General features: G+C 40.1%; 1 protein-coding gene across 1 annotated transcript in view; it reads right to left on the bottom strand.

The window, feature by feature from the left end:
• Nucleotides 1-202: 202 nt before the first annotated feature.
• LOC139939662 (sodium-driven chloride bicarbonate exchanger-like) overlaps nucleotides 203-26,033 on the bottom strand; it is a 45,426-nt gene continuing 19,595 nt past the window's right edge. The window contains exons 9-24 of the mRNA XM_071935715.1: nucleotides 24,602-24,838; nucleotides 23,414-23,507; nucleotides 20,839-20,986; nucleotides 19,405-19,579; nucleotides 18,321-18,454; nucleotides 17,546-17,758; nucleotides 15,882-16,158; nucleotides 15,034-15,147; nucleotides 14,148-14,306; nucleotides 12,353-12,531; nucleotides 11,437-11,509; nucleotides 10,330-10,398; nucleotides 8,629-8,802; nucleotides 5,209-5,352; nucleotides 4,159-4,346; nucleotides 203-3,126 (exon numbers count right to left, since the gene is read on the bottom strand). Coding sequence (XP_071791816.1) covers nucleotides 2,991-3,126; nucleotides 4,159-4,346; nucleotides 5,209-5,352; nucleotides 8,629-8,802; nucleotides 10,330-10,398; nucleotides 11,437-11,509; nucleotides 12,353-12,531; nucleotides 14,148-14,306; nucleotides 15,034-15,147; nucleotides 15,882-16,158; nucleotides 17,546-17,758; nucleotides 18,321-18,454; nucleotides 19,405-19,579; nucleotides 20,839-20,986; nucleotides 23,414-23,507; nucleotides 24,602-24,838 — 2,514 coding nt within the window. The 3' untranslated portion in view covers nucleotides 203-2,990. The remainder of the gene's footprint in view (nucleotides 3,127-4,158; nucleotides 4,347-5,208; nucleotides 5,353-8,628; nucleotides 8,803-10,329; nucleotides 10,399-11,436; nucleotides 11,510-12,352; nucleotides 12,532-14,147; nucleotides 14,307-15,033; nucleotides 15,148-15,881; nucleotides 16,159-17,545; nucleotides 17,759-18,320; nucleotides 18,455-19,404; nucleotides 19,580-20,838; nucleotides 20,987-23,413; nucleotides 23,508-24,601; nucleotides 24,839-26,033) is intronic.

The following is a 26,033-nucleotide window of genomic DNA, read 5'->3' as shown; positions in this document are numbered from 1 at the left end:
TGAATGATCTTAAGCAGGTCCATCATTGTTCATAATCATAGCCCCAAAAACTGCTCACTTCAAAAAGCAACTCATAAGAAAAACGCAATTTTGCTAACCTTTGTCTTTACTTTCCTTAAGAGATTGTTTTTTTATTGACTTATCTTAAAACCATAATATTATTACTTTACTTTCTCGTTAAACTTACATTATTTACGTGGCAATACTTATTCTTTCTTACAAAGAAATCTTACGTGCACTCCGTAAACTCAAAATATAAAATAATTTTATAACAAAAAACGTTACATGTTTAACCCGCAAGACATCTTTGAGTACATAAAAATAATATAAGTTATCTCTTCTCTAAAAACAGCTTTAAGAAGCTGTACCGATTTGAAGACAAACTTCGTTCATACTATTTATCTTCACTTGTAGTATTTAAAAACTAATAATATATATTTTATTTATCACTACTTTTAATTATACATTGTTATTGCGACGATCCCGGCCAAATCGCACTAGGCCCCCCACTCCGTCATGCGCCTCATTTTGAGTTCACGACATAAGGAGAGCAAGATGGTGGCAAAGTGCTTATGTCCAAGCATTAAAGGGAAGGTACACAATTGGTAATCTTGTCAAAGCCCAGTCTTCACACTTGGTGTATCCCAACTGAGCATAAAATAACAAGCCTGTGAAAATTTGAGCTAAATTGGTCATCGAAGTTGCGAGAAAATGATGAGAGAAAAAAACACCCTTATTGGACGAATTTTGTGCTTTCAGATAGAAATAAAAGACTTCTAGCTATAAGTCTTTTATTATTTTAGTGGACCATGACTTCTTTCTCAAAAACTACGTTACTTCAGAGGGAGTCGTTTGTTACAATGTTTTATACTATCAACAGCTCTCCAATGCTCGTTACCAAGTCAGTTTTTAAGTTAGTTTTTGTTTTGAGTAATTACCAAACGTGTACCTTCCCTTTTAAAACGTTTCTGGCAGTAACGCTTCTCAGATTCCAATTTTAGTGAATGAAAACCGATAACTTTTTCCATAACTACATCACTTTGAAGTGAAATGTTTCTCAGCATGCTTGAGGCTTCTAGCTAAACGTATTTGGCTGTGTACAAATTATTGGCTTCGGTACTGGCTTTAGCTTAAAGGCAGTGGACACTATTGGTAATTACTCAAAATATTTATGAGCATAAAACCTTTCTTGGTGACGAGTAATGGGGAGAGGTCGATGGTATAAAACATTGTGAGAAACGGCGCCCTCTGAAGTGCCATAGTTATCGAGAAAGAAGTAATTTTCCACGAATTTGATTTCGAGACCTCAGGTTGAGGTCTCGAAATCAACCATCTAAACGCACACAACTTCGTGTGAAAAGGTTGTTTTTTCTTTCATTATTATCTCGCAAGTTCGAAGACCGATTGAGCTCAAATTTTCACAGGTTTGTTATTTTATGCATATGTTGAGATACGCCAACTGTAAAAGCTAGTCTTTGACAGTTCGGCTCACGGCTCACTTGATTCCAGATTTCTGCAATACTTTTATTGGATTCTAATCAAATGTTTACTTGTTGTGTTTTATTAGGTTGCAAACCCACTTTTATTCAACTCATAAACTCTACTTAAATTAATTAAATATATATTATGATATGCTTTGAACCATAAATCACAGAAACCTGCCTGTGAACATATTAATTTATAATTTTCAACCACAAAAATAGACGACAGTGAAATATTATATTACATTTCAAACTGTATTATTCTTAGAAATTAATACATCTAAAAGCACTCTTTAAAATGATTGATTATGGTTACTATCATTAAATTTGTATAAACAAAGTTGTTCTTTGATTACCAAGATCGGTGGAAAACAACTTAAATAGTTTTTGTGTTATTATTACTTCTTATGAGAAATTGTCTGCATATAGCAACTAAACATTAATTCCACTAAAAGAATTTTTTTTTAATAAGCCTTTGATCTATTTATCCTAAAACAAAGCTGTTCAAACGTCCGAAGAATGTTTTAAGATAGGCGTGAATGTGGTATGTTGATAGCATTCGTATAACAATCAAGTTGCCTGTGTTTTCATTCAGAGTTTAGCAACGAATGATCTCATCTTACAGACCCTTTCACTATTGTGCGTTTTTTAAGGCAATTTGTTTCCGTATCCGTATTTATCCACAGTCTCAGCTCACTGTAAGTGAATGTTCATGTAATATTTTCTGTACACTCCCTGGTAGAATTGACCCTGATACTGAGTCCCGGGGGACTAACCCATTTCCGAGTCAGGCTGACCCGGAAAGTAGTTAACCAATTGGATTGTGACTCGGATTCTGTGTCAGTTTGACTCTAATTGGGGTCAGCTTGACACAGATTCCGGTCATACTCACCCATTTCTGAGTCAGGCTGACCCGGATAGTAGTTAACCAATTGGAATGTGACTCGGATCCTGTGTCAGTTTGACTCTGATTGGGGTCAGCTTGACACAGATTCCGGTCATACTCACCCATTTCTGAGTCAGGCTGACCCGGAAAGTAGTTAACCAATTGGATGGTGTCTCGGATTATGTGTCAGTTTGACCCAGTTTGGGGTCAACTTGACACAGGTTCCGGGTCACACTGACCCTGAAATGGGTCAGATCCCACGGGACCCGGAATCCGGGTCAAATTGATGTGTTACAAAAACAGTGTTTAGAATGTAAACATATTTCTAAGCAAAAGTTTTGTACCCATTTTTGTCACAAGTATAACCATAAATATGTTTAGATTATTGTATGTGTTGGAAATCTACAAACCATTTGGAGCAGGTGTCAGAGCGATAAACATGTTTATAATTTAAACATGTTTACAAAATGGGTACAACTTGTGTTTAAACTCTAAACAGATTTTTACAGTGCTCATAAGCAATATCTCACTTTGAGCTGTGGTGGTACAAATTCGACGTTCGACCCGTTAGGACGAAGTTGATTTTCATTAAGCTTGAAGATTGGCCGTGTCAGGTGCTGTTTTTAGAATCGAGTGTCGAGTTCATGATGGTCGGCTGACGCTCCTACATTGTTGTTTCCCTGTCCAAGCTCTATGTGGGTTTCATCGGCAGTCTGGTTCCGGACATCTGGTTCCGCGTTACTCGTTGCCCTGCCTCGCCTGTGTCAGAATTAAACACATAGACAAACACGGTGATTGGAAAATAATGTGCTTGAAGTGTGGTAAAAATGACTGTCTTTACATTGTCAAGCGACCTCATCGTTGTCGTCATGTACCCCGTGGTTGTCACAGCGCCATGGACTACTGATTACCATCGTACAGTAAAGAGCCCCCGACTATTTTGCACCTCAAGGCTTGGTTTCATCACATGTTCAAATAGACCCTTTCCATTTTTGATTTTGGCAAAACAGTCAATCGTGTTGAAAATAGGTTTTACCCAGATGTATCATGCTCTGCAAACTTTGATATAAATAAAATACCTCTTATAAATGGTTGATTTGTTTCAAAAAAATCATCACTATTGTTAAACAGCAACAAAACAGTTTTTGCTTTGTATATTGCATTCCGTAGTTTTGCAACCCTGGTTGACCAACAAGTTGGGTTTATGACGTAACAATAGAAATGTCTATCTGACTGTCTACCCATTATCAGGTGCCCCCCCCCCCTTCCTTGACGTCGTGTTCCCTGTGGTTGTCATCTTCACCGAGTACCATTTACCATTGTACAAAAAGGGCCCGACTATTAGTTTTGCATTTTGTACGATTTCGTCTCATTTCATGCAAACAGAATATTTCACAAAAGACTTTTGGATTAACCGCTGGATATAACATTAGCCACTCGGTCCTTTTATCCATTTGGAAAACTTTTGACATAAAGGTGTAATGTATGTGAGCAATATTGTCAGTAAAAAAAAACTGTCCCTGATTTTGCTGCAAGGTTCAACTGGAAAGACTCAAATACCAATATTTTGCCCCAATAATTCCGACAACGGCAATCTTTTGAAGAGACACATTTAAACGTCATATTGACCCACGTCTCCTGACGTCATTGGCTGGAATAAATCTTGGTGGCGCCATTTTCAAAATTAGAATCCCCGTGTGTTTATGACCCGAGCGCACATTGTATATAGGCAAAGCGCGCGAAGTTAAAACGCGCGATTTGACTCGCTTAACTCGATCAGTGTCTACTTACCGAAGACGAGGCTGTGCGCTGTTGGACAATGTGCGCAGGGCACGCCCAGTGCCCATGTTATCGTCGCTGTCAAGTTCTGCATCTTTACCGTCCTTGGCGGGGTTAAAGGTTACCCTTCCTGCAGGTATGCTCAACATCTGTCCACTTTCTAGTGCGACGGTCAGGGTACCGCTCCGAGTACGTGTGTGCTGCAATAAGAAAAAGAAAAATGTTTGTATCGTGAACTGTTATGAACGGACAATTTAGTATTTGAAAGGTAGATAGCGGTTCTAGGTAGGGCAATTTTATAATCTATGTATTCTTAAGTATTTTGTAGTATTCTACGTCTGTATACCACCAAAAGTTCATTACTAATGGTAGGGTGTTTTTAATATTAGTCAACCATAATCCATATATGCCGTTTGCTTGCTGCATTAAAGGTAGCTAATAGTGATGTACAAGTTGCCTTGTATCGGTCGAGTTTGTCTTTGAAAAGCGTTTTGAACCATTTGTCATGAAATACAAGTTGTTAGATAGATAATTTAAAAGTAAAATATTTTGATCCAACACTAACATGCCTCGAAATTGCACGGGTTTCCGTATACGTCGCAAAGGAAAAACAGTCGGCCATTTTGTGGAGGCAACATTTTGACTTCATACAATGGCCGACCGTGTTAGTTCGCGATGTGTAAGGAAAACCATGCAATTTCGAGTCATACTTGTGTGAATAATTATATTCTACTTTCAAAACATTTTTCCAACCATATGCGTTACATCATAATAAATTGTTCCAAAAGCTTCTCATATACCAACTCGACCGATCCAAGGCAACGTGTTCCTTTGAGCAATTAAACAACAAAAACTGCAATAAGTTTTGATAAGTGTGGAACTTAACCACTTTGAGTTGTTTTAACTGGACTCGGGGAGTATGTACAGTGTGTTACACGACCTTAAGGAAAACCTTTCACATGGTCGCCCATTAAACCAGTGTGATAGTGTATGACTTGAGTTTGTAATGACTCAAATAGGTCATTGGATTTTAGTTGGGGTCAAAATGACGTCATTGCATACCTCATCCATCTCATCTTGTATCTTTTTGTCTTCGTTCTCCTTCTGTGTCTTCTGACTCTCTGGTATGACGTCATCAAGGAAACTCAGTTCGGGCTGGGAGAAGATGTACTCCAATCCCTTACGTATTATTACGATGGCCAAGACCTAAACAATAAAGAGAGTTAGAATTTAATTAAAGTCTGCGTGATATGTTATAAAATATATTTTATTTGTAAATCATTTGGGGGTTGACTTGAGTGGGACCAATGAAAAACCGGTGATTAACGGCTCAACCTTTCGGTTTAAGCTCTGAGCGTACACTGTAAAAACAAAGTGTTTAGGTTCTGTAACAGATTTCGAACGCGTCAAAGGGTTTAAGTTAAACACTTAACTGTGTGTAGAGCCCAGGAGTTGTGTTGTAAAGCAGTGGTTTAAACTTCAAACTTAAACACTGGTGTATGGCAAACTTTGATGTACATGAACATACCTACACACAATGCAAACGGCTGATGATGCGTCACACTAAACGCGTCGTAGTAAAAACTGTAAACATTCGGCGCGTTTAGTTTGACGCATCAGCCGTTAACATTGTGTTTAGGAAGCATTTAAAAGGTCCTCAGTACATCAAAGTTTGCTAAACACCAGTGTTTAAGTTTGATGTTTAAACCACTGCTTAACAACACAACTCATGGGCCCTATACACAGTTAAGTGATTCACCTAAACCCTTTGACGCGTTCGAAATCTGTTACAGAAACTAAACACTTGATTTTACAGTGTATTAGGCGCTCTTGAAGACGATCACAGCATACTGATCGGAACATTGAGTCGTTAGCCACTAGTTCTTTTCAGAATGGGGTTACCGCAAACCTCTTAGTTATAAATAATGACAAACGCTGCTAGCCATATCCGAAATTTGGCTGATTTGGGCGACTTTTGGTGTTGAGGCCGTGACGTGACTACTTTGTGGCTTTTACTATTTTAAGCCATGGAAAAAAACTGATCATCAACTCTATAAGCACACAATTTTGATTGATCATTCCAATGGCTTTAGTGAAAACGAGAGGGGTCGAAAACAGGAGACGTTTCTCAAATCGCATGTCACATGATTATTAATGGGTCACTCTAATGCACTTTCATAAAAAGTACTACAGTTCATTAACTAACCTTTCGGTTTACACGATCCTAGTATTCAATTACACTTTTCGGTGTAATGTACATGTACTTCTATTTATTTTTTTTTACGAAGAGGAGGAAAGTGGTTTTTCCGGACAAGCCTCCCAATTAAGTTAACTTTGTTAGCAACTGACACGACTGACACTGCAAATACAATGTGTTTATCTTTGCGAAACTAGGTCTTGCCCTAGTTCCAGAAGTACAAAAGTCTACACATTAAAGTAGATAATTTACACATGGTGTTACCACAAACCGACCATGCAATGCCTCAACCATATATTATAAATATTTTGGTTGTATTTTCTGAAAACATCGCTAGAAATGCCAGTCTAAATGTCGTCAAAAGAACTCCTTTTCTACCCAGCTTATCCAATCTTGGAAAGGGTCCAAGCATAACAAATTTCTCTTTGTCATTTTCGTTGTTGCTCTCTTTTCTTCTTCTTTTGTTGCGCTTATAAAAGAAGCTCTATTGTGATTTGAGGTTAGGCCAATTGCACGAACCTACGTATTATACAAAACTTACGAAATTGCTGAAAAATCACAAACTGTTTTGATTTTTCTTTCACTAAAACTTGTACAAGTTCGCTTTAATTTTGAAAGGCCTCCTAATAGAAATACTACATGAAGATAATAGTTTACTCTTCAAACACCGGTGATGTATTCCACTTTAAGTGATCTAATAAAAGTATCTTGACTGGCATTTAACTAAATAGACAACATTTGGAATTGGGAACCTTTATCAGTTGCGTTGTTGTATATGGGTTAATTGAGTGGCCTTTTAAGTCATATAATAAAAAAAACATGTCTCGTTTCCTAAGAGAGTCATTTGTTGTAAGCCCCTGACCGGTCTTAAAGACACGTCTCTGCAAATGATTGTTGTTTTATATTTTGTTAATATACACATGGTGTTATACCGCAGACCAAATTTTACACTGATGCATTTTTTTAAGTAAATCATACACAGGAGAGAATTGGAAAAACTTGTGTCCGACTGCTTTGCAGCCGACTGATGATGATGATAGTTCTTACATTTGCCTCTCGTTGAGTTTACTTTTCATGAGCTTTCTTATTGCTCTGTAATTTATTATATACCTCATGTATAGAATCCTCTAATCTGATTGGTTGAAAATGGAGTCATGGAACAGCGTTCCGTGTCACGGCGCGACCTTTCTTCGCAGACGACCTTTCACCGTATAGTCAGAGTGTTGTTGATTAGAAGAATCTTTATTCGGTATATTATACAAATATTGACTGCTTCGAGTGCTATGGTTAAAACTATGACTCCCGAGGTGATCCCCGGAGCGTTCTATTTTCCCGAGGCGAAGCCGAGGGAAAATAGAACGCTCCGGGGGTCACCGAGGGAGTCATAGTTTTTAACCATTGCACGAGTAAAAGCAGTCAATATTTGTTTTATAACACCCCAAACATTTCTAAATACTGTTCTATTATTATTAAGTTACAGACCTGAATGCTACAATCCACGGACGACGCGAATACAGATTGCAAACACTTTTGCTGAATGTGTTGAATGTCGTGTCGTGCAATCCGAAATGGTTACAGACTATTAATTTATCATCCTCGTACACGCAACGGACGTCTGGGTACTGCACGCCGTGTGCTAGTCTGTCGGACTAGCGCACGGCGCCATGTGCTAGTCTTCGGACTAGCGCATGGCAAACCGACGGCCGTCGTGTAGCAAAACTAAGACATGTCATGTGACGCGCTCTAAACCAATGAGCAGGCAGAATCTTTGCAAGGGGTGTTATAAAAAAGAAATATTGACTGCTTTATAATCGGGGAACAGTTGGCCCTCGGTGATGTCAAAACCATGGCTATGCCCCCCAGCTTCGCTTCGGGCATAGTCACGGTTTTGACATCACCTTGGGTCTATAATTGTAACTGTGCCCCTCATAGCAGTCAATATTTCCATACTTTAATTTCAACTGTTTATACACATGTCTCCTTTAGGAATAGCAGTCGTAAAACTGATAAGGCTATCCTGTCAAATTGTGCGTTGTGTAACGCACGTAAAAGATCCCAGTAACACTTATCGCTAGAAGGGGTTTGCCCCAGTGTTCCAGGCTGTGGCTGCTGAATACGCCGTAGCACCTTATAAATCCTTATATTATAAATTTCATAACTTCAATAGCCTAAGTTTATGTAAACATATATATACTTCAAGCCGAGTACCTTGTTGGTAGATACGTGCGCTATATAAGACTACGATATGATAATATTGTTGAATAAGTCAATAAAAATGTAAATACCATAATTGGGAAGACGATAGCTCCCTTGGAGGTTTTGATGATCCAAAGGATAGCGAGACAAATCGCTTGGATAGCTGTGAATAGATGAACCTTCCAGAGTTTGACGTGGCGAAGGTAGATGTGATCAGGCTGGTGCTTAGCCGGCATCAGGAAGAGCAGCAACCGGTCCACGAACTGTGTGTAAGGATTCAGAATCGATTACATTACATCGTATTGGAAGTGGAAAATGAGAAAATAATTACGTCACGTGTAAATAGAACGTCAGGAGTCAAAAATAAAGAGGAACTGATCACGTCATATTTAATACACGATGATTCAAAAATCGATGATGCACGAATTGGAAGTGAAAATTACAAAATAATGACGTCACATGAAAAAAAGAACGTTACGAGTAAAAGTTTTGAGGAACTGATCACGTCATACAACACGATGATTCTGAATCGATTACGTATAAGGTTACGCATTGGAAGTGTAAAATGATAAAAAATTACGTCACGTGCAAACAGAACATTACGAATAAAAACCAAAGACGAAGTGTACACGTCATACAACACAATGATTCAGAATCGATTACGTAATGCTACGCATTGGAAATGGAAAATGACAAAATAATGACGTCACGTGCAAAAAGAACGTTACGTGTTAAAACTAAAGACCAATCAATCAATCATAAATAAATAAATAACTTACACAGCGCCCTAATCAAATGTTCGTTCTTTGAGGCACTGAGGCCGAAAGAAAAAAGTTATTGATGATAAGCCTCCTGAAACAAGTGGACTCTCAGAAATGTATTGAATGTGTTAAAGGATGTTAACACACTACATCGCCTACAATCTGTCCAAAATGCCGCAGCAAGATTACTGACAGGTATCAAAATATCTTCACACATCTCTCCTATTTTACACAATCTCCACTGGTTACCCATTCATTTCAGAATCCAATACAAGATCATCCTTCTGACATTCAAGGCTCTCCGTGGACTATCCCCTACCTACATACAGAGCATGATTCAGCCCCGTAGTGTCAGGCCGGGTCTGAGGTCATCTGGCAGCATGCTCTATGTTCCTCTGACCCGTTTATCCAGCTATGGGGACAGAGCATTCAGTAACATTTCACCCCGCCTCTGGAACTCTCTGCCTCAACATCTCAAGGACACACATGACATCTCTCGATTCCAACATTCTCTCAAAACCCATCTCTTCAGATTAGCCTATGCAGATATAGAGTGAAATTTTCTTCTTGTTCATTGACCAGCGCCTTTGAATGTTCTACAGATGTAGTGCGCTTTAAAAATGCTGTATTATTATTATTATTAAAGGGTGTTGTGTCCCTGATGTGATTCGGACGTTTATTCCACAGTTTGGGTCCATATACCGAGAAGGCCATATCGGCAAAAATGATGTGACTTGTTCTTGGCACAACAAAGACGAACTGATCACGTCATAACATGCAATTCACAAAGATAACTACCGAGGTGTAACTCGAACACAGTTTATGAACTATTTACGTCACACAAGAAGGAAGAAGGTAGCTGATGAACGAAATCTAAGAAGCTAACGCAACAAATTACGTTGTGAGCTTACACAAAACATTGATCGCACAAATCAAAAGCTAAAACGGACATACAATTCAGCCTCTGTTTGGTTTTGGGCTGAATGGGAGTTGAGCAAAATGGCTGCTCGTTAAAGGTCCATTATTTACCTGCACGCCACGAAGGGATGATATTCCCATATACAGGAACACGCCGTACAGCACAGGCATCGGGATAAACTGCAAATAAATGAACGGAAAATATGTGTATCAGCATAAGAAAATTACATCTATGAGATTGACATTTTGAAGTCTTTCTGGTAAATTATAGCTATTTATTTCTTCTGGAACAAATTGTTGACTCTTAAAAGCGGGTTCCTTCTCAGAGTCTCGACTATTGCTGCGGTGAGATTGACATTGTGAATTTGACATTTTTGAAGTGTTTCCGGTACACCATAGTATTTCGTTTCGTCCAGGAAAAAATTTTGGCTCTGAAAAAGGGTTTTTGTTTCTCAAAGTTGTGAATTTGACATTTTGAAGTATTTCCGGTACACGATAGTTATTCGTCTTGTCCAGGATAAAATGTTGGCTCTGAAAAAAGGGTGTTTTTCCCTCAATGTTGTGAATTTGACATTTTTGAAGTCTTTCCGGTACACGATAGTTATTCGTTTCGTCCAGGAAAAAATGTTGACTCTGAAAAAAGGGTGTTTTTTTTCAAGTTGTGAATTTGACATTTTGAAGTCTTTCCGGTACACCATAGTTATTCGTTTCGTTCAGGAAAAAATGTTGGGTCTGAAAAAAGGGTGTTTTTTTCTCAAAGTTTCGACTATTGCTGTGGTCGTCAATGGGAGACTCACGAATGCGTACACTGTTAACACTTCCAGGTCAAATTCTCTGGGTGAGTATGAACCGAAACTTATGTCAAAATCAACTCAGGAAATCGGCCAAACTTACGCTCAAACCGAGTTCAAGTTTCAAGGAGTCAGCCTGACCTAAGACTTGATTCAAGCAAACAAGCCGTATATAGCAGTGCGTTATCAGCGTCAAAATGTCTCGAGAGTGGGACAGGTTAGGGAAGGCAGAGCATCACATAACAATTGTGTTCTGGCGATGGCACACGATTGGGACTTGAGTAAAGTCTAGCCTGACCTAGAAACGGGTCAGGCCTGGGACGGGAATCTGAGTCAATCCTGACCCGCTTCGTAGGAGCTGATGAGTTCTATATACACTTTCCAGCAAACGAGTACCAATAAAAGCTGAGGTGTTTGGTTAGCTTACCCTAAGTACACTGGTCATCAAACTAGACACACCCATCATGACGAACACCAGCAGACCTGTTAACCTTTGCTCCCTGAAACAAAGTGTAAAAATGATGTAGTGGGGTTTTGTGATTGGAAGAGGCATGGAGGTAAATAAACACTCTGCGTCTATATGAGAATTCCCGGCTCAAGATCGATGCTATGGTTTGGTGAACATGGAGTGAGAGTTCAAAAGAGATGCAACTACGGTATTGTGTGGAATACAGAGGAGGCAGCATAAGCAAGTTCGAGTTCGCTCCATTGTTAACTAAATGTTAACTATTCACTCAAACCCTGGCTGGTCGAACATTGGTTGACAACTGTGGTCGACCATTTGAAATCAGTCTCATGGTCATTGTTTCTTCGCTTGTCCCAATAGCCTGTTCCATGCTAACAACACGAGTGAAGCGCAGAGGGGAGCCAGTGACACTACCGCAAAAAGGCGGAAGGCAATGAACCCGATGGTTTACAGGACTGCCAGGACGAGTCGTTCAAGGGAATCAAGGGTCGACTATGTGGGCACTCAAACTTGCTCCGTGTTGAATCACACAACAAAGACAGCGATATGCAGCAGGGCCGTTATGGCAGCCGTAAAAGCTTTGATTGACTTCACAAACTCAAATTGTCAGGTGACAGAACTTCAGCCAATGAATGAGCTCAATGATCTATCTAATATTAGGTTTAACAGCAGCAGCAATGACATTGACTGGAAACTGTTCCTGGAACAGAACCAAGTCCGACTAAAGGGGGTAAGCAAAAACTAACAACAAAATCGTTCAATAGTGGCTACTAGCGTTTTGATAAAGGGCCTTTTTAGAGCATGGTCTCCTGTTCCAGTCGCTTGTCATCGCTGCTCTCCAAGCCACGAAGACCTTGACAAAAGGCTAGCTACTTACCGGCAACCAACAACCTTTGGCGGTTCTCCTGGAATGACAGTACTTGACATGACCCTCAAACTGTCCACGTGGTTAATGGAGAGTACGGTGGCCGCTACGAACCACGGCATGCCCAGCAGTGACATAAGGAACAACAGCAGGCCGACGATGAACAGATCCAAGTGGTACCCAAAGCCTTTCTGTTATGGGAAGTAAAAATTTGAGTGGTCAATGTTAGTCATTTTGGACAGAAAGTAATTAAAGGAACACGTTGCCTTGTATCGGTCGAGTTGGTCTTTGAAAAGCGTGTGTAACCGGTTTTTATAAAATGGATATGATTAGAAAGATGTTGTAAAAGCAGAATACAATGATCCACACAAACATGCCTCGAAATTGTACGGTTTTCCTTTTACCTCGTCGACTAACACGTCGGCCATTTATGGGGGTCAAAATATTGACTCCCATAAATGGCCGACCGTGTTAGTTCGCACAGTAGAAGGAAAACCACGCAATTTTGAGGCAAACTTGTGTGGATCATTGTATTCTACTTTTAAAACATCTTTCCAACCATATGCATTTTATTAAAAAAACGGTTACAAATGCTTTTTATAGACCAACTCGTCCGATCCAAGGCAACGTGTTCCTTTAATGATGTAGTTTTACAACCATCGTTTACCCACTGACTATTCGCAATGATAGGCGCCTGTACTGTAGTCATCACGAGAGCCTCTCTCTTCGGTTATCAATATCACCAACAGTGCTTGAAGAGCACCTTTTCTTCGTGATATTAAACCCCCAAAAATAAAAATAAATATGATAATAGTGTAATTACAACATTGCAATGCGTACTTCGCAGGGGGTATAATAGAGTGCAGCGGGTATGAGACGCCACTCCCAACAATGACGTCACACGAGTTTATCCGATAGTGATGACGTCAATGGGGGCTTTTGCGAAACTCAGCGAGTTTTTGGTCACTGTGATTCTTTTTCTTGTATTTTGTGAAACGTTTGTGTTTATTGAGCTCTAGTAAACTTGTCATCAAAAGTACCTGTTTTCGTTCAACTTGCTCTTGAAGGCAATTCATCTTGCTAGATAATTTTACAAAGACTACTTATTTTAAACCTCCTCCTCTAAAATCTGTATGTCATAAACCAATGTCTTTGCTGCAGTATCGTGTTTCTTCAGAGAGTGAAACCAATTTGATGCATTCCGTCTTTCCCGCTATGACAATTTTTTTATGAGCAGGTTTTTAGTCATCTCTCGTCTGTCTACATATTTCTAGAAAGAAAGTGAAGTGTTCTTGCACGAGGGGAAATGATTGTTCCGAACTACATGGATAGATTCGTCATATATTATTCCATGCGTGACATTCATTCTGTCTTGCTGATTTGGTCTTTGCTTCAAGATCATCACATTCATGTTGTAAAACGGGCCATGTGTACACGTATACGCTTTCTATCTCCACTTGGATTTCAGTACATGCATATACGTCATTGGAGAAAAGACGGAGAAAATAGAGCGCCCCCTGTTGAAAAAGGGTCGTTTTTTGCCATGGTCGAATTGTCGACGCATCATGAAAACACGACTATCCTTAGCCTGAGCATCTGACGTCACTTGAACCTTAACCCTGAATTACGACAGAGATCTGCCTTGGGCCTACATAATCACCTTTGACAGTGCATTCACGTCATATGACCTTCATGTTCCTGGAGATTCGCGGTTAAACCCGATGTACATATGTATATATATACAAAACCAATACTTGTCTCTATCCTTGTAAATAAAGACAGGATACCAGTCTAGACTATATCTTACCTTGAGTTTGTTCTCGCGTCTGTTGACGATGACTGCAGTAATCTGTTGGTCCATGAAGATCAGGATGCCACAGAGGAGGGCTGGAACGATAGCCGCAAAGTACGTCCACCATGGATTGACAAAGAACGGGACGAGCCAGCCCCTGTCCGGACGAGTTGGCTGGAAAGTATCAAACTTTAAGTTAACCAATCTGCACAATACACAGGTTTTGGGGTGGGTTTTTTCAGTATGTATTTTATGACTATCGAGTTGTACACACTTTGATGTTGGGTTTCTACGAGTTGGATATGCATTGTATCGTTAGTGTGGTGCCCGCTGCTAAAACATAGGATTCGAGCTGCTTCTAGCTACCATACAATCTCGGTGGCCTTGTTGGTACGACACTGCTCTAGAACTTCAAAGGTTGTGGGTTCGAATCCTATCCGAGTAAAATGCCTGTGATCTTGTTCATAGAGTTCTTGAAAGTTCTTAGTACACAGTGCTACACACATTGGTGTATTTGGGTAAAACCAAATAACAGTGTAGACTTAATTAAAGTTTCCATTTTAGTTTCAAATACATTTTGAATTTCATATCCCGTTTAGCCCCAACTTGCACGTCACATACAGTCAGTTTGTTTTCAGCTTGTCTATCCCGAGTTTTCTTCAGAGACATGACGGGTTGGCAAAGTAGGGCCACTCGAAGTTCTGCCAAAGTACTTATAGGTGCTGATGATGTTTTTAAACATAAGTATTTAAAGTAAATGTATTCCTTTTGGTTTTTACCCATACACCGATGTGTGTTAGCACTGTATACTCAGTACTTCCCCAAGTTCTGTGAAAAAAATCACAGGCATGTTACTCGGGTGGGATTCGAACCCACGACTTGTAAATGGTTTCCTAGTTACCTGGAACTGGTTTGGAACCGTCAGTTTGGGTGTTGGCAGGCCAATAAGAATGTCGAATAGCGTCATGGAAATAAAGGCCACAAAAACACCGAAGTCACTGATGAAATAACGGATCTGTAGAGTGAAGAAAACAAAAGGGAGAACGGTTATTAAAACAGTGAATTGCGGTTTGCTGTGCGGGCTGGAGGGTTGTAACGCTGTGGAGTAAGAATGGCGCATCATGATGTTTGTTGTCTCCCTGGAAAAAGAACAGCCAGTGATATCGGCACTGTACTGACCGTTTTGTCTTATTCAATGGATGACATTACATGTTGAAAGCATCAAACTGGAAAGTTTATTTATTGCAAGGGTTCCTTGTGTTTTACCTTGATGAAATTTAAATGGAATTGGCTGATCATGAAAAGAGCCGCGTCGTCCATTATGCACGTGAAAACCACACTACGGAACTGTAAAAATGAACAAGCTGTTTGTGCATACCTTCTGAGACATGTTCCTGCCAAACTTCCCTTGGCTTGGTTTCTTAAAGTGCCTAAAATCTCTTTTACCAACTTTGGTGAGTCAGTATGGCAACTGAGGGAGTTTAAGCAACTGTTTCACGAGAGACAACCAGGAACTTATAGAGGCAACCAACTGCACTGCATGCTACATACTTTGGTAGCACATGTGTAATTTGTTTACAATCCCCAAGAATAATATGTGAACGTTCATAAGTGAATGAATTCTCTTCTTGTAGCTGGACCTGATTGACTGTAAACTGCCCTGTGAAACATGACCCTTAGTCCCCATGAGTGCAATCCGACCAATGATTACTTCAAGATTGCAGCAAGGCAGGTGTGGACATTATGTACCTTGGTCGGGAAGAAGGAGGTCAACTTGAACGTCTTGAGAGCGTAAGACATTACGAATGTGCCGAAGAAGAGGATAACACAGAAGAGGAAGACGTCTGGGACCGGATGATGATGGTTGCAAGACTCTCCCTCCAGGGTACCGTTGAGGAGACCGCAGTCTTCGAAGGAGATTTCGGTCCAGTTGGAATCCATCCATTCGCTGGTGGTATCGTTCGGTGGGACGCACATACAGTCTGATTCGGCGGACGTGTTGAGTGGATTGTTTGCAAACGGATGGCTGTGGAAGGGAGAGAGAACACAACATGAACCAAACAATTTAGTAGGTATTCATGTGTGTTGCTGGAGTCTGAACATATTTTTTTAAGTGTCCGTTCGTATTAGTTTAAAGGAACACGTTGCCTTGGATCGGACGAGTTGGTCTTTAAAAAGCGTTTGAAACCGTTTGTTATGAAATGCATATGGTTAGACAGATGTTTTAAAAGTAGAATATAATGATCCACACAAGTATCACTCACAATTGCACGGTTTTCCTTTTAAGTCGACGAGGTAAAAAGAAAACCACGCAATTTCGAGGCATATTTGTGTAAATCATTGTATTCTACTTTTACAACATCTTTCTAACCATATCGATTTTATAACAAACGGTTGCAGAACGCTTTTCAAAGACCAACTCGACCGATCCAACGTGTTCCTTTCAGGAAAATTATATTCGTCAACACTGTAAATAACAATGTGAAAACGTGTGTAAGTCCACATAGTGTTTTTATTCTGTGGACCTCTTTTGTTTTCAGGTCCGCACTTACTTGTAGCATTAAAACAACATTACGGCCTTGTGGGGCCCTGCTATTGTTGTTCTACTATACTTTTTTTTAAAGAATTCCTCCAAGTCGAACAAAGAAAAGCTTTGTAGGTCTAATGTTCAAGTTTGTAAAGGACCCCAAGGGCCCTTCTCAAGCCCAACATCTCTGTGTTTCACACATTCTGTGTACATTTCCTTTTTCTGTACAAGTCTTAGGAAATATCGTTATCAAACACTTGAAAAAATCACCGAATGAACGGGTGTAAGTCCACATAGTGTCTCAAATCCCTACACGGTGTGGACCTCTTCTGTTCCCAGGTCCACACTTCGTATGTAATGTTTGAGCAATGAAGTATTCATTGGCCTCCAGTTGTGGACGCTCTTTTGTTTAACTCTTTGTCTTGACAAGCATGGACTCCCATTGTTTTTCTTTCTGATAGCAATCATGAATGTTTCGTTGGCCCTGTTGTCATTGGTTTGAATGTCATCCTCACACAAACACACTTATTGAACAATAAATTGTTGAACAGGAGTGAATCAACCAATACTTATGGCTGGGGGTTTACAAGAAATTGTAATTAAATTTATGGTCACACTGTAAGATGGTTTTGCTCGTATGTCTTCTTTATGATGCATACCCTCTCATGAGTTTGGAGTGCCACATTTTTTATGTGATTTCCATGATTTCAGTGAGAGCTATTTTTTCATATTGATTGATTAGATCAGTATTTAAGCATGAGGACATTTTGGGCGTGTCTTTATAAGTGTAACTGATTTTTTTATTTTTTTATTTTTATTTTTTTTTGGGGGGGGGGGTGGTAACTCTCAGGCCAGAGATCTGTCTACTATTTGAACAGCAACTTACATCTCGAGTGGATATTCGTGGCTGATCTCAATCAGATTCTCGAAGGCTTCCACAATGAAGATGAAAGCAATGAGAGCGGCGAAGGCCTCCTCCGTGAATCGAGTGATGTACCGCACGAGGGCGCTCGCATCAGTGGCCACCAAGATGACGCAGATGACACAGGTCCAGAAACCGATCCATAGGCGGAACGACAAGTAGTCCAGACCCGCAGCTCTGGGCACAATACACACATTGAAAAGTTACGTCAACTACATGTTGGTTACTCTATTTATTCTAAACCTTGTTTGACGAGACTTGAAAAGACCCCCACTTTACCATCCTTCCCGGTTGTGAAGTTTAAAAGCTACCGACTCGGAGGAAAGTCGAACCCACCCGTCAATTTCTTCAATAATTGTAGAGGTCATATACTTCAAAACTACCAGCAAATTAATTATCTGGTTATAAACAAAAATAAAGAAATAAGGCATACATCAGATTTCTGATAGTAACCTGTTTTTGGTGAGCAACATTTATCTGCGCTGAGCTAGCCCAGTCTTTAATAGCAATAATGGGCCCAGTTTCATAAGCTTTAAGCAGAAAAATATTAAGCTGAACAAAATGTCTACTTGGTGAAAATAACTATAGAGTATGCTCTAACTGTCACTGACACATGCGATGTTGTATTTGGTTGGTCTCCTTTTTCTGTGAAGCATCTTAAGCTTCTTGGTGTGCTTAAGCAGCTATTTGAGTTTGGGCTAAGCTAGGCACCTATAGGAGTGACGGGTCTTATACTTACGTGCATAGTTTAAACATGATGGTCTCGAATATCAGTATAGGTCCTGTACTTCCTATGATAGTCAATGGTTGCCCGGAGAATAGATGGTACACCACGCCACATATAGCTCCACCAATCAGACTCTCAAATGCAGCCTAGCCATAACAAATTAAAAACATGATAGTGCATAGACTAAACAGGGGAAAATGGCCACAACAAGTAATGTACTATTAATGTGTTGTTTTTGTCTAAACTTATATAGTTCAGGGCCCACTTTCATAGAGCTGCTTAAGCAGAAAAAGTAGCTAAGCACCAAAGTCATGTTAACCAGAATAGGGTCACCAGCCAAACATGTTACATACACCATTTTTTCTGACTGGTATCCTGCTTATTTTTGCTTAGCACACAATTTGTAAGCAACATTTTTTGCTTAAGCAGCTCTATGAAACTGGGCCCATCGGGTCAACACCAATAACGGTGTACAAGTTTTGGTTGTTGTAACCTTTTCTGCCGGATAAAATGTTTCCATTTAGTATTTTTAATTGTACGTCATGTAGGTAATGAGATTGTGCCTTTGATGATACAAGCATGTAATTTTTGCACATTTTTTTGTCATTTGAAAAGAAACATAATTGGGCATAATAACGCGCAATTTTCAAAACTTTGAAAATGACTGCTATTGCTTTTTGTACCACATGTACTTTTTCAAATGGAACAACCAGGGGTGGATTTCACAAAGGTAGTCCTAACTTAGGACTAGTCCTAGGCAATGCTAAGAGATAAGACCAGTCCTAAGTTAGGACCAGTAACTCATCCTAACTTAGGACCAGTCCTATCTCTTAGCATTACCTAGGACTAGTCCTAGATTAGGACTACCTTTGTGAAATCCACCCCTGCTAAAGCATATCTGCCAAATATCTTGCAAAAAAAAAATCATGCTTGTATCATCAAAAGCACAATGATAGTAACCCCCCCCCCCCCACTTTAAGGGTTTTGTTTATTTCTGGAGGGTTGTATTATATGTTCATTCGTTTTGTAATGTTTTGTTTATTGTTCAATCTATCAAACGAAGACAATTTTCACTGATGTTGATAATAATACTTACAATGTAATCATTGGTAGCGCCCCCTAGCAATCCACCAAACGTAATGATAGGAGTGATGCAAGCGATGTACATGAAGATGAACGATGCAATACACTGCACGCTGAAGGCATCCGTGAAATCACTCGCATAAAACGGTAGCTTTGTCTTTACGTCGTTTATCAGACCACCAAACAATCTGTACAATTAAATCAAGTCAAATTTATACGGGATTTGAGGCATTGCATGCATGGTGAGGTATCAATAATGTGTTTGGTTTGTGGTTACACTATGTGTGTGCCAACTTGGTTGTCAGGTAAATTTGTTCTTTAGAGAACTGTCTTGCTATAATATTCTACAAGCAGATATTCGGATTTTCGGGAGACTTCTCATTTCTTGAAAGAACTGTCCTGTTTTTCAACTACTACCTGGGCGGAAGGTATGGACAATTGGCTGGGACTACTACTTTAGCTCATAGGATCGTAACTAACTGCACTGCCGCGGTGTCAGTTCTTAAATTGGTCTTAACATTTCGACTAGCTTGCTCTAGCCATCGCCAGGGCCAATACCTGTGGGCATAATGTTCATTAAAGCTATTCAACAGAAAATTGTATATAGAGCAAAGTTAGCCCCGTGCACCCCACCCCCAAAAAACAGAGCGTCGAGCTTATTAATTTTTGTGTAGGCCCACACAGTTTCTATAGGCCCTATAAGACAGATTTGAGGGCCAAAAAAGGGTTTTTAGTGTACAAATTTTGCCATTGGCTGTTGACTTCCAACTTGGGGTAATTTGGATGACATCGGACCTTAAAAAGTTGGTCCTATTTGCTGAGAGGTGTAGGAAAAAAAATCAAGATTGATGCGCGGACGTTTGGAAAATTACACTGACGTAGGGGTGTTTTGACTTGAGAAGGGGGAATAACTCGACCGGCCCAGGGACTCCCCTGAGCAGACTAAATCGATTAAAGTTCAAGAGTCATTTAATAATTTTCCATTTACTGTAAAAAGCTGTGAGACTACTTAAGTATTTCTTGTGTATTTTTAAACATATTGTACTGTTTGCTTAGGAAGTATAATAGTGGGATGCACTTGGCCGTTGCTACATGTAGGTCTTGTGCATCGGCAGCGCACAATGGTGTATCGTGCTTTATTTGAGCATACTTGGTTCCCGACTTGAAGCAAAGTGGATACAGACTCTGTGGTATTAAACTTCCCTGGGTCGACCCCGCGGTGCTCACTCGGGTGAGCCCCTGACAAGAGCTAATCGAACGATATCACTCACCCTCTCATGGTGACGTCACGCACCTGGGGCCAGCCCCAAAGTGACCCACTCCACAAGCAGGGCGCTTGGGGCTGACCCGGGTGGGCCCATATAATGACGTCAAAGCTATTCGAACGTACAAGGGGCAGAGCGGGGTCGACCCAGGGAAGCTAATCGAACGCACCCATGGAACTTACCTTCCAGTCCTCACTAGTTCAAACTTAGCATCATCCTCCAAGTGAATACCGATTGGTATAGGATGCGTAAAGTGTTCCGATTGGCGGCGTTTCTCCTGTGAGGGCGCTGATTTAGGTGGCTCAATCCGAATGCTTGGATCCCAACTTCCTGAAAGAATAGTTGGTTTAAACAAATGATCAATCATGTGTAGTGTTTTTTGTTCTCTTTCTGTTGATTTGCTGCTGTTGTTGTTGCTGTTGTTGAGGCATCTCGGGTTGGATTCTTGTTCTTGGGTTCTGTTCAGCGGAGTGTGGGTTCGAATCCCGGTCGTGACACTAACTTGTGTCCCTGAGCAAGACACTTCACTACAATTGCCTCTCTCCACCCAGGGGTATAAACTGGGTACATATGAGGGCAGAGATGGTTCTATGATAGATTAGCCTTGATTGCGCTACATATTTGGCGGCACAGGCTGCCCAGGGAGCTGAGATGGTTTAAGGAATGATTTAAGGCCCAGTGAACAGGGGTAATAATGTTAAAGCGCCATGAGCGTCACTGCGTGACCGACCTGAGCGCTATATTTCTGATCACATTCATACTTTCAACCTGTCCGACGTGTTCCAGTCAGCATACAAGCCTTTCCATGGGACCGAGGCTGCACTAGTCCGTGTGAGCAACGATATTCTCTCTTCTATGGACAATGGTAACCTTACAGCACTAGTCCTGCTAGACTTGAGTGCTGCTTTTGACACTGTTGATCATAACATCCTTCTCTCTCGGCTCCAGAATCACCTTGGCATAGAGGACACAGCCCTAGCATGGTGCAAATCGTATCTCCACAACAGAACTCAGCATGTATGTATTGGCACTGCGATATCCGACCCTGTTGTTTTGAACTTCTCTGTGCCACAGGGGTCGGTACTCGGCCCGCAGTGGTTTACGCTGTACACTTTACCGATTCGTGACATCATCCTCAAGTTTAATCTGAATTACCATGTGTACGCAGACGACACTCAGCTATACATCACGTTTAAATCTTCTCAAGAAAACGCCAATGCATCTATTGCAAGACTTGAGAAATGCATCCAAGAGATTCGACGTTGGACACAACAAAACTTCCTGAAGTTAAATGATGATAAGACAGAGTTCCTTTTATTTGGGTCACGTCAACAGTTAACTAAGGTTTCAGTGCCATACATCTCCATCGGTGATGCTCGGATAGCTCCCTCGCTGAAAGCTCGGAACTTAGGGGTTATTTTTGATTCATCGATGACACTTCAGCCACACATCAACAACATTGTTCGTTTATCATCATATCACATCAGGAATATAGGTAAGATTCGCAAGTACTTGGACAAAAGTGCCACTGAAAAGGTCATTCACGCATTTGTTACTTCTCGTCTTGACAACGGCAATGCTCTTCTCTACAGTCTTCCTAACAACCAGATTTCCCGACTTCAACGGCTCCAAAATACTGCTGCTCGCATTGTGACACTGTCTAGAAAATCCTGTTCTATCACCCCCATTCTAAAACAACTACACTGGCTCCCTATCTCTCAACGAATCATCTTCAAGCTGATGCTCATTGTCCACAAAGCTCTAAATGGCAAGGCTCCCCACTATATTTCTGAACTGCTTCAAGTTTACACTCCTTCAAGGAATCTTCGATCAAGTTCCATGCTTCTCCTCATTGAACCCAAGTCTCGACACTCATGGGGTGACAGGTCTTTTTCTGTAGCCGCGCCACGCATCTGGAACTCTCTACCACTTAATCTTCGATCTTGTCTTTGTACCGCAAAATTCAAGTCTCTTCTCAAAACTTATCTTATGTCACAGGTTTTCAATGACTAATTTTGTTGTGTCTGTTTTTTCTTTGTGTTGTGTTTTTGTTTTGTTTTGTTTTGGTTTACTGCGCCTTGAACACCCAGCAGGGTGGATATGTGCGCATTACAAGTCTTATTATTATTATTATTATTATTATTATTATTATTATTATTATTATTATTATTATTATTATTATTATTATTATTATTATTATTATTATTATTATTATTATTATTATTATTATTATTATTATTATTATTATTATTATTATTATTATTATTATTATTATTATTATTATTATTATATAAGAAGCCACTATTATTTTTATTATTTATAGTGCAGTATTCATTATTGAAGACAAACGCACTGCCAGACACACCAGGGTGAACCCCTACTCTTTGGACCCAACGTATGTGCTGTGGTATTTGACGTGCGTTGGTAGTTATTAGAACAACACACGGGATGTACAGCTGTACGTCCAATCCGAAGGACGAAGCAAAGGTTAAGTGTGTTTTGCTTAAGGATACAAATGTCACGATCGGGACTCGAACCCACACTCTGGTGATTAGATACACCAGAGCTTTCAAGTCCAGTGCTCTTAACCGCTCATCCACGACACTCCAAAATCATCAACTCCTTGATCGAGGACCCAAAATGGCGTTTTATAGAGAAAGTTGATCAGAGAGTATATTTTTAATATACTTAAAAAAAACATTATGCCTGAAATCCTTAAGCATATACTGAAACAGATAAAATAAGAGAAATGTTTACCTGGTGGGAGAACAGTAACTTGGTCCATAAATTCGTCGATGCCAGCAAGCAGATCGTTTCGGTCTCTGGCCTTGTAAGCTACGTCATGGAACACCTATGGAATTGTGTGTGGAAGTTTGAAACTTTTATTAATGTTAGTTCTAAACACTTTTGATAAGTTTATATTCCGTTATATTATAGTAATTATTGTTGAATAATTATTATGGTTTGAAATAGGTTTGGGGCGACTATAATATCTCACAATTACTGTTGAAGTTGATGTAAGGTCAAAGGTAGCCTTGGCAGGTTATATACAACCGCATTTCTATCGCGCCTAACACCTCCAAAAGAAAGATAAGTATGTTTATGATGATTTGAACAGATATGTTTTGAGAAGAGTCTTGAAACTTGAGATCGCTGTGGCTTGTTTGATGTGTAGAGGGAGATTGCTCCATAAGTGAGGTGCAGCAAACTGATAACTACGTTGACCATATGTTTTGGTGGCAACTTTAGGGATAACGAGGGTGTCTTTGTTAGCAGAACGGAGGTTTCTAGTAGGAATGTATGGAGTGAGTAGATCTTTCAGGTAAGTTGATCCACTTCCACGACTGTATTGAAATGTTTAAAGGGGAATTTTGAAGATGATGCGAGAATGAAAAGGAAGCCAATGGAGAGATTGCAAAGCTGGAGTAATTGAATCGCGTTTTCTTAACCCGGGTGATGAGACGAGCTGCTGAGTTTTTAATGAGGATCTGGCCATGTGCTCAAGGCTGGTATCTGGCGTTGTTCATGAGTGTTACGTCAGATGTTTAGGCTATCTAGACGAGGGCGCTCTACTCAAATGACGTCAAGTCCACAAGTAATATGATGTGTAGAACCAGTGATTTCATTGGATACAACCGTTTCATTGGATAATGCAGTGACGTAAGCTTTCTATAATCAAATCTGTGTTTTGATTGGTCCGAGGGGACGTTTGGCAGCTGCACTAGCGGTCGTCTTCAAAGTTACAACCGGACAGGGATTGACTTAGGCTAGAGGCCACTCTCTGGCGTTATTCACGAGCCTCGAAGTGCGACGTCAGATGTTCAGGCTTATATCTTGCGTTATTCATGTTTCTCGAGGTGTGACGTCAGGTAATTAGGTTCTATGGGCGAGGGCGCCCTACTCATATGACGTCATGTATATAAGGATCTGGGAAATTAAACTCACCTCATCCGACATGAGAGTGGCGACGCACCTTCCGATTTCTCTGTACTTCAGAGAGTCTCCCGTTGGGGGACCTAAGAGGATGAAAATGAACCTAGTAGGGATTGGAACCTCCGTCATGTCTGGTAACAAGACGCCTTCCCTAAGGCGCACGAAGGCGAGGATGGGTTTCTCCAGGAAGTCTACCTCACCGATCAGTACGTTGGACGCCTCGGCACCAGCCGGTAGTTTCTTCAAAAACTATAAGACCGAAGACGGATAGAGAGAGAGACAAGTTTACCATTAGTAATAAAATGCAATATGGCTCTTTCAAAATGATCAGCTGTTCACACCCTTAATCATTTTGCTATTACTGTAATGCCACGAGCCCACAAATTACATAAACATCTTTATAAAATCAAATCTACAAACACCAGTTTCATTGAGGGACACAAGTAGGCCCTCCTATATAATTTATTTTCTTATTATTTATTTACAAATCTGTATGCAGGATATAAACACAAGCACAACGGCTATTTTACATAATGGTCATGTGTCTTAAAAATGAGAATACGGAAAAACGTTACTTAAAAATATACTTCGGTCTAAGTAAACCAATTAATAATATTATGCTGAGTTTTCGAATGAAGAGGCTCATTTCCAAAGAACCTTGTATGGATATACAAAGTGGTGCGGACCAATCGTGCTGACAGCTATGTTAAACGCACCGGGGAAAGCCCCTTCTCTTTTCGATAAAGTGCACTGTGTTCTTTTACGGGCATCACACAACACACGGGACCAAAGGCTTTGCGTCACACCCGAAGGACGAAGCAGTAATGTTTAACAATAGTGGTTGTATATCTTGCTTTTGCCAAGGACACACGTGTCAAGACCGGGACTCGAACCCAAATATTGCTGATCAGTTTATTGCAAGTTCAGGATGGATTTAGTTTCTGTCTCGTAGTAATAACATCAAAGGTTAACAAAGACATCAATCCGGATAGGTTTGGCCATTGTGGCTTTTCTTTACCCAATAGTAAAAGGTAACACACATCTGAAAAGTTCACTGTCGGTGGGCTTTATAGCATAATGCAAAATATCAAGGCTTTCCAATACTGAAATATTTCTATCTGTGACTACCGTCACATTCATTGGTTCCGATCTCATAGTTTTAATTATTATGACTTTTTGAACAATCCTAGACTTCAATGTACATTCCAATACTGTAGACGTGTTTTCGTTATAAAGTGTTGCCTTGTACATTCTTTGGTTTTTTTTGGCAGGCAAGATACTGCACTGGTCATATGGGACATTGACATTTATCGTCATTTATAGTTGACATTTATCGTCATAATTTCCACATAAATTGAACAGTTATGAAAGTAAAAGCTGGACAAGTTTTGAGATGTTCACCCTTCCTCGTATCAAAAGTTGATTAGAATTAGACAGTGCAATC

This window comes from Asterias amurensis, chromosome 7 (genome assembly GCF_032118995.1).
Source record: "Asterias amurensis chromosome 7, ASM3211899v1".
NCBI classification, from domain to species: domain Eukaryota; kingdom Metazoa; phylum Echinodermata; class Asteroidea; order Forcipulatida; family Asteriidae; genus Asterias; species Asterias amurensis.
The sequence above is the reverse complement of the archived record's forward strand: the minus strand, read 5'-3'. Positions and strand labels throughout refer to the sequence as shown.